The 9402-nt window shown below is 54.0% G+C and overlaps 1 protein-coding gene across 2 annotated transcripts in view; it reads right to left on the bottom strand.

The window, feature by feature from the left end:
• Positions 1–1182: 1182 nt before the first annotated feature.
• The window catches only part of Psa (puromycin-sensitive aminopeptidase), a 28349-nt gene continuing 20129 nt past the window's right edge, over positions 1183–9402 (bottom strand). For both annotated transcript variants that reach the window (XM_043020978.2, XM_043020977.2), the window contains exons 13-16: positions 3785–3984; positions 2946–3053; positions 2088–2210; positions 1183–1408 (exon numbers count right to left, since the gene is read on the bottom strand). In XM_043020978.2, coding sequence (XP_042876912.2) covers positions 1193–1408; positions 2088–2210; positions 2946–3053; positions 3785–3984 — 647 coding nt within the window. In that variant the 3' untranslated portion in view covers positions 1183–1192. The remainder of the gene's footprint in view (positions 1409–2087; positions 2211–2945; positions 3054–3784; positions 3985–9402) is intronic.

The following is a 9402-nucleotide window of genomic DNA, read 5'->3' as shown; positions in this document are numbered from 1 at the left end:
CTGATGAATGTTTCGAATTTTCACGAAACGAGACACTAAATACTTAACGACAACGTAGAAGGGTACACAGAAAAAACACACCATTTACTTCTTTTGCTTTATGAATGAGTTCATTCTTTTCTTTTAAACACTATTGAGTATTGGAGTCTCCTAAGGATGACAATGCGAGGTTCACTTTAGACAGAATTAGAGAGAAAGAGAGAGAAAGAACAGCGAAGTGGTTAACACTGTCCTCACCAAAATTACATCTTGAGAAAAGAAGCACTTTTAGTTTTAAGATGTAAGAGCACCTCCCGAGGTTTTCTCGTCTTCTTAAATGTTTTCTTAAGCTCGAATTCTTAAAATTCTTGAGGTTCTTCCGAATGGGGTTTCATCACGGTCTTGTCATAACGCAGACTTTCAAAAGAACGTGAACAAGAAGAGGCAGGGTTTGTTCAGAGTAAGAAAGTACGTCACTGGTTAACAACACAATTTTCGTAAAAACACTTTTAAAAAACATACATCAAGCACGGTGAACTTTTCGGTCAATAAAAGGTCAAAATCTTTCCAGAAGAACTTTTCTTATTAATCACCGGGTTTTTTACCTCCTAATAAAATTAACAAAATAATAAAATCATACCATAAAAAAAACTTTGTCTAATTCCGTTCCAAACCTGAGAGACGAAAGAACCAAGCCAAATCATATCTTTAGAAAGGTTCTTTTCTTCTCCTCTACCCTTCCCTTCCTTCCTTCCTCTACCTTCCCTCCCTTCTTCCCTTCTTCCCTTCTTCCCTCCTTTCCTTTCCATTCCCCTCCCCTCCTTCCTCCTATTAACCCATCCTCCCCTCCCTTTTCCTTCCCCTTCCTTCCTCACCACTTCCCACCCTAACCCACCCACCCTTTCTCCCCCCACCCCACCCTTTCCTCCCACTCTCACTCTCACAACACCCCCCCTTCCCACCTACCCCACACATCCCTCCCTCCCTTCCCACCCACCTCACACATCCCTCCCTCCCTCCCTTCCCACCCACCCCACACATCCCTCCCTCCCTTCCCACCCACCCCACACATCCCTCCCTCCCTTCCCACCCACCCCACCCATCCTAACCCACCCACCCTTCCCAACCACCCCACCCTTTCCCCCCACCCCACCCAACCCTCCCTCTCCCACCTACCCACCCACTCCCACTCCTACTTCCTACCTCCCCCTCTCTAACCCTCGAGCTCCGAGAGGAACTTCTTGACGGCGTCCTGGTCCCTGAGCAACCAGGCCGAGTTCAAGCGGATGGTCTCGAGGCTCTGCTGGACCGTGCGCTCCGTGCCGGGAATCTGGCGGTCCTGGAAGAAGGTCTCCACCTCGGCCGCCATCTCCTCCGTGGCGAAGTTCTCCGTGATGTACTTGATGAGGCGCGTCACCAGGTAGCCGCCCTGTGGGAGGAAGAGAGAGACAGTGAGTGAGTGAGTGAGTGGTTGGGAGTGGGAGGGAAGAAAAGAGAGATTGGGAGGAGGGGAGAGGAAAGGAAAGAGTAAAGGGGAGAATGAGTGGAAGAGAGAGAGTAAGGGGGAGAAAGAGAGGAAGAGAGAGAGTAAGGGTGAGAAAGAGAGGAAGAGAGAGAGTAAGGGGGAGAAAGAGTGAGCAGGAGAGAAAGAGAAAGGGGGAGGAAGAGAATGAGAGTGAGGGTGAGAATAAGAAAGAGAAAAGAGAGTGAACAGGAGAGAAAGAGAAAGAGAGTGAGGGTGAGAGTGAGAAAGAGAGAAGAGTGAAAAGGAGAGAAAGAGAGTGAGGGTGAGGGTGAGAGTGAGAAAGAGAAAAGTGAGAGAAAGAAAGCAAAAGAGTTATCAGGTGAAACATTTGATGAATGGTTCTCGTTATAATAAGTACAAAGGACAAGATGCTCCGTAACGATAGAAAAAAAAAGAAAATCATATAAAAACAAGAAAAAGATAAGCGTTAACTGAGAATCTCGTCATTATCTTAAGAAAATGAAGATAAATAAATATAAATAAATCACTTTTCCTAATACGATAAACAACATACAAACCACAAAAAAAAACACCAACCAAGTCAACCGAGCACACCCGTTGGGGGGGGCTCCGAGGGGCTCACCTCATATCTGTCGACCAAGTCCTCGTGGTGTTTCTTGAAGAAGGCCCACGCGGCGGAGCGCCCGGGGGCGGTCATGGCCACGCTGATGATGACGAACACCGTGTCCTGGTTCCTCACTTCGTCCTGGACGACACAGGGGGGAGAGAGAGAGAGATTAGAGGGAGGGGGGGATAAGGATGTGTGTGGCTGGGTGTTTGTGTGTTTGTTTGTTTGTTTGTTTGTTTGTTGTTTGTTTGTTTGTTTTGTTTTCTTTTTCTTTCTTTTTTTGTGTGTGTATCGTGGGTTGTTAACGGGATGATAGTAATGTACTAACCTCTTCAAAAGAAAGACACAGTTCTGGCACAGTTTTGACACACACACATACACGCACGCACGCACGCACGCACGCACGCACGCGCACGCACACACACACACACACACACACACACACACACACACACACACACACACAACACACAACACACACACACACACACACACACACACACAACACACACACACAACACACACACAACACACACACACACACACACACACACACAACACACACAACACACACACACACACACACACACACACACAACACACACACACACACAACACACACACACACACAACACACACACACACACACACACACACACAACACACACACACACAACACACACACACACAACACACACACACACAACACACACACACACAACACACACACACACAACACACACACACACAACACACACACCCCACCTCACACACACAACCCCCCCCAACCCCCTCCCATACACACACAACCAACCCATCTCCAACCCAAAAAATCCCGACCTCCCTTCGAGATCCCAACCCCTTGCAACTTACGGAGATTGCAAACTGCAGGACGCGCTGGATGAGGTTGGGGTCCCTGGTGGCGCCGAGAGACCGCGAGATTCGGTCCTTCTCCTCGTGCAGGTCAGCCTCGCGGTACAGCTGGAGGGAGAAGGGAGACAAAGGGGATATTTAGGGTGAGTAGGATGAGGGGGAAAAAGTAAGGATGGTGAGGGTGAGGGAGATGAGAAAAGATCAAGGGCGAGAAAGATGAAAGATGGAATTTGGGGAAATTAGGACAGAGGGGAATTAGCAGATATAGAGGGGGGGGGGGTTACAATGGTTATTCTTTGAACATAAGTAGTAAATTCAATGCGAAAAATCTTAAAATAAGTATAGTAATCATACAACACACGATAATTTCCCAAACCTTCCCCTCTCTCCCTTTTCCCCTCACTTTGAGCATCTGGATGAGAGGCTTCTCGTCGTCCTATCCACCGTCTCTTCCCTTCCCTTCCTCCCCACCCTTCCCTCCCCACCCTCCCCTCCCCTCCCCTCCCCTCCCCTCCCCTTCCCTTCCCTTCCCTTCCCTTCCCTTCCCTTCCCTTCCCTTCCTCCCTTCCCTTCCCTTCCCTTCCCTTCCCTTCTCTTCCACCCCACCCTTCCCTTCCCTTCTCTTCCCTCCCTTCCCCCACCTACCCCTCCCTTCCCTTCCCCCACCTACCCCTCCTTACCCCTCCCTTCCCTATCCCCACCTACCCCTCTCTCTCCCACCCCATATCCCCACCCATCCTCCCCGTCCCCTCATCCCTCCACCACCCCTACCCCCTTCCCACCCCCTTCTCTCTTAACCCCCCTACCCCCCTTCTCCCTCACCCCCCCCCCCCTCTTACCTTGAGCATCTGGTCGAATGTCTTCTCGTCGGCCTGGGACATGACGGTCTTGTAGACGGGCGAGCGGAGGTCGGCCGGCAGGGTGGAGGTGTTGGCCACGTGGGCCGCGAGGCGCCGCCTGGCCTCGCCCACGATGGCCTCGTCGCCGTACAGGCCCAGCTGGCCCAGCACCAGCGACCGCAGCAGCGTGTCCAGGTGCTCTGAGGGCGAGACACGGAAGGGGGTGAGTGAGGGAGGGAGGAAGATAGGTGGGGGTGGGTGGGTGAGTAAGGGGTGAGGGAGGGGGTGGGAGAGAGAGGGAGAGGGAGAGGGAGAGAGGGAAGGAGGGGGTGAGGGAGAGAGGGAAGGAGGGGGTGAGGGAGAGAGGGAAGGAGGGGGTGAGGGAGAGAGGGTTTGGGTGTGAGGGAGAGAGGGAAGGAGGGGGTGAGGGAGAGAGGGAAGGAGGGGGTGAGGGAGAGAGGGAAGGAGGGGGTGAGAGAGAGAGGGAAGGAGGGGGTGAGAGAGAGAGAGAGAGAGAGTGAGAGAGAGAGGGGGGGGGGTTGAGTAAGGGGTGGATGAGGGAGGAGGGTGAGTGAGAGGTTTATGAGGTATGAGGTTTAAATGTCGGTGGGATCACAGCATTCAAATTTCGAGAAAGAGGAAGGAGGAAGAGGAAGAGGGGGGAAGGCGATTTTGGAATCATTATTTGTTGGAAAGCATTATCAAACCGAACTTACGAGAGGTGAGGGTGATTTAGCGATCAAAACTTATTCACCCATCCACCCACTCACTCATTCACCCATTCACCCACTCAACTAACTAACTGACTGACTGACTCAGTCACTCACTCACTTACACACTCACTCACTCTACTCCCCCCTTAACCCCTCCATCCCCTTTCCCCCCCTACTCCTCTCCTTCCCTCCCGCCCGTAAATCACCCCCGCGGCGATGGCGTGGGCGGCGTGGGCGGCGCGGGTGGCCAATAAACAAAAGGGACTAATGGGGAGGACGCGTGGTGGGCGGGCGGCCCCCATCTCGAGCGCGGGCGTCGTCACCCGGCAGGAGGCGCCCCCCGGATCCGCCCATACATCACCCGTGCCACCCGGAGGGCCAGCTGGTGCCACGGGGGAGTGGGGGGGAGGGGGGTGAAAGAGGGGACGGCGGCGCGCGCGGTGGTGCGGGCGGATGGGTGGAGGAGCTGGGGATACGATTCCGCAGAGGGAATGGTGGTTCCTTGGTCCCTTTCTCTCTCTCTCCCTCTCTCCCACCCTCTCCCTCTTCCTCTTCCTCTTCCTCTTCCTCTTCCTCCATCTCCATCTCCATCCCTCTCTCTCTCCCTCTCTCTCCATCTTTCTCTCTCCCTCATCTCCATCCCTCTCCCTCTCCCTCTCCCTCTCCCTCTCCCTCTTCCTCTTCCTCCATCTCCATCTCTCTCTCCATCCCCCTCTCTCTCTCTCCATCCCTCTCTCTCTCTCCATCTCCCTTTCCCTCCCCCTCACCCTCTCCCTTTCCCTTTCCCTCCCCCTCTCCCTCTCCCTTTCCCTTTCCCTCTCCCTCTCCCTCCCCCTCTCACTTCTCAGGAAGAAAAAGATTGTCAATAACAGAGGAATATGCAATTCCCTTGATTATCAATCACCAAATCATCATCATCTCCTCCTTCTGCCGGCTTCTGACTCCTCCTCCTTTTCCCTCCTCCTCCTCCTCCTACTACTACTCCTACTACTCCTCCTCCTCCTCCTCCTCCTCCTCCTCCTCCTCCTCCTCCTCCTCCTCCTCCTCCTCCTCCTCCTCCTCCTACTCCTACTCCTACTCCTACTCCTCCTCCTCCTCCTCCTACTCCTACTCCTACTCCTACTCCTACTCCTCCTACTCCTACTCCTACTCCTACTCCTACTCCTACTCCTCCTCCTCCTCCTCCTCCTACTCCTACTCCTACTCCTCCTCCTCCTCCTCCTCCTCCTACTCCTACTCCTACTCCTCCTCATCCTCATCCTACTCCTCCTCATCCTCCTCCTACTCCTCCTCATCCTCCTCCTACTCCTACTCCTACTCCTACTCCTCATCCTACTCCTACTCCTACTCCTACTCCTACTCCTCATCCTCCTCATCCTACTCCTACTCCTCATCCTACTCCTACTCCTACTCCTACTCCTCATCCTCCTCCTCCTACTCCTACTCCTCATCCTCCTCATCCTACTCCTACTCCTACTCCTCATCCTCCTCATCCTACTCCTACTCCTACTCCTCATCCTCCTCATCCTACTCCTACTCCTCATCCTACTCCTACTCCTACTCCTACTCCTACTCCTACTCCTCATCCTCCTCATCCTCCTCCTCCTACTCCTACTCCTACTCCTCATCCTCCTCATCCTACTCCTACTCCTACTCCTCATCCTCCTCATCCTACTCCTACTCCTACTCCTACTCCTCATCCTACTCCTACTCCTACTCCTCATCCTCCTCATCCTACTCCTACTCCTCATCCTCCTCATCCTACTCCTACTCCTACTCCTACTCCTCATCCTCCTCATCCTACTCCTACTCCTACTCCTACTCCTCATCCTCCTCATCCTACTCCTACTCCTACTCCTACTCCTCATCCTCCTCATCCTACTCCTACTCCTACTCCTACTCCTTTACTCCTGTCGGCCTCTTACTCCCCTTCCTTCTCCCTACACCTAGTCCTTTTCCTTTCGGTCTCTTACTCCTACTCCTTTTCCTGCTCTTCCTCCTACTCCTCTTTCTTATTCCAGCCTCCTAATTTGCCCCTTCTGCCCCTCTTCCTCTCCTACTACATCCTTCCTTCCTTCTCTCTCCCTCTCCCTCCCCATGCTCTTTCCAGATGACCTCGCCCGAGCGAACCCAACTGAGGTCACGGCTTGCAATCGTGACCACTCCCCCCCACCCACACCCCCACCCCCAACCCATTCCACCTCTACATCATCATCCTCACCTTCACCCTCACCCTCACCCTCTTTCCCTCTTCCTCCCCCCTTCTTCTCCTTCACGGCCACAACCACGACCTCCACCTCCTGTCAGTTTTCCTCCACCACTAGCTCCACCACCATTGGCACCACCATTGGCACCACTTCTCTTAATTGTCCTTCTAATTCTCTTCCATGTTGGTCTCCTCCTACCCCCACCCACCCATTCTCTACCTCACTCATTCCCATTCTCACTCTCCTCGCCCATTCTCCTTCTCACACCCACACTCTCATTCATTCTCATTCTCATTCTCATTCTCATTCTCATTCTCATTCTCCACGTGACCTTGGCGAGAACGATGCCAGTCCTTAAACGAGGTCAAGGGGGGATAGGGGGTAAGGGGGTAGAGGGTCGGGGGGCTGCTCTCCTGAGGAATGGGATACAGTTGGATTTGGGGAGGAAGGGAGGAAGGGGAGGAAGGGGAGGAAGGGGAGGAAGGGGAGGAAGGGGAGGAGGGGGAGGAGGCGGAGGAGGGGAGGTAAGGGAAGGATTGAAAGAAGCGGGGAGAAGAAAGAAGTAAAGAGAGAAGGGGAGGAGACGAGGAGAGAGGGGGAGGAGGAGAAAAGGAGAGAGAGGGAGGAGGAGGCGAGACGAAGAGAGGAGAGGGGAGAAGGGAAAGTAGGGAGGGAGGGAGGGAGAGATAGATAGAGGGAGGGAGGAAGGAAGGAAGGAAGGAAGGAAGGAAGGAAGGAAGGAAGGAAGGAAGGAAGGAAGGAAGGAAGGAAGGAAGGAAGGAAGGAAGGAAGGAAAGAAGTACTGAAAGGGAAGGCGAATGCATGAGAATGCGAGTGTGAGAACGAGTGCGAGTGCGAGTGTGTTCGAGTGTGCCTACTCAGAGCGTCAGCGTGTGCGAGTGCTTACACGGGCACGGGAACCCAAGCGCGCACGAGCACACTCCCAGTATGCCTTATCCCTACACACACACACACACACACACACACACACACACACACACACACACACACACACACACACACACACACACACACACACACACACACACACACACACACACACACACACACACACACACACACACACACACACAAGACCCCATGCGTGCCTCCGCGCCCGTAAATACCCATTAAAACGCTCGGGTAAATCCAATTACAAGGCACCGGAATGGCCTCCTCTCTTCCCTACCTCCCTACCTATCTTCCTTCCTTCATTTTTTCCTTCCTTTCTTCCTTCATTCATTCATTCCCTCCTGCCTGCCTGCCTGCCTGCCTGCCTGCCTGCCTGCCTGCCTGCCTGCCTGCCTGCCTGCCTGCCTGCCTGCCTGCCTGCCTGCCTGCCTGCCTGCCTGCCTGCCTTCATGCATACATCATTCCCCCCTTCCTTCCTTCCCTCCCTCCACTCCCTAGGCCTACCAAATAGGCCGAGAGAGAGGTGAGGGGGGGGGGTGAACTACGATGGCATGCCGAGGCCGTAAACCCCGGGCGTCATATATGGGGGAGGGGAGGGGAGGGGAGGGGAGAGGAGAGGAGAGGAGAGGAGAGGAGAGGAGAGGAGAGGAGAGGAGAGGAGAGGAGAGGAGAGGAGAGGAGAGGAGAGGAGAGGAGAGGAGAGGAGAGGAGAGGAGAGGAGAGGGGAGGGGAGGGGAGAGGAGAGGAGAGGAGGGGAGGGGAGGGGAGGGGAGAAGAGAAGAGAAGAGAAGAGAAGAGAAGAGAAGAGAAGAGAAGAGAAGAGAAGAGAAGAGAAGAGAAGAGAAGAGAAGAGAAGAGAAGAGAAGAGAAGAGAGAAGAGAAGAGAGAAGAGAAGAGAAGAGAAGAGAAGAGAAGAGAAGAGAAGAGAAGAGAAGAGAAGAGAAGAGAAGAGAAGAGAAGAGAAGAGAAGAGAAGAGAAGAGAAGAGAAGAGAAGAGAAGAGAAGAGAGGAGAGGAGAGGAGAGGAGGGGAGGGGAGGGGAGGGGAGGGATGGGGAAGTTAAGGGGAGGAAGGGACGGGGAAGGGAAGGAGTGGGAGGGAGAGATAAAGGAAAAGGGAAGGAGAGGTGAGAAAGAAAGAGAAGAGGAATGGGAGGGAAAGTGAGAAGGAGAAAGGGAGGGAAAGGGAAAGGAGGGAGGGATGTACAATGTACATTGTACATATACATTCCTCGGTAGCCAAATAGATACGTACAAAGATACAGGCAAACTGATTTACAGTGATAAATAGATGTGCACACGTTTAGATATACATACATTCAGAGATTGAGGGAGAGGGAGAGGGAGAGGGAGAGGGAGAGGGAGAGGAAGAGGAAGAGGAAGAGGAAGAGGAAGAGGAAGAGGAAGAGGGAGAGGGAGAGGGAGAGGGAGAGGGAGAGGGAGAGGGAGAGGAAGAGGAAGAGGAAGAGGAAGAGGGAGAGGGAGAGGGAGAGGGAGAGGGAGAGGGAGAGGGAGAGGGAGAGGAAGAGGAAGAGGAAGAGGAAGAGGAAGAGGGCGAGGGCGAGGGCGAGGGCGAGGGCGAGGGCGAGGGCGAGGGCGAGGGCGAGGGCGAGGGCGAGGGCGAGGGCGAGGGCGAGGGCGAGGGCGAGGGCGAGGGCGAGGGCGAGGGCGAGGGCGAGGGCGAGGGAGAGGGCGAGGGAAGAGTGATAAGAGAGGGGGAGGGGTAGAAGGAGGAGCGGGGGGAGGGGGAGGTGGAGGAGGGGAAGGAGAAGGAGAAGGAGGAGGAGG

This window comes from Penaeus japonicus, unplaced genomic scaffold (genome assembly GCF_977035675.1).
Source record: "Penaeus japonicus unplaced genomic scaffold, GWHDUDI00000001_assembly GWHDUDI00000036, whole genome shotgun sequence".
Lineage (NCBI taxonomy): Eukaryota > Metazoa > Arthropoda > Malacostraca > Decapoda > Penaeidae > Penaeus > Penaeus japonicus.
The sequence above is the reverse complement of the archived record's forward strand: the minus strand, read 5'-3'. Positions and strand labels throughout refer to the sequence as shown.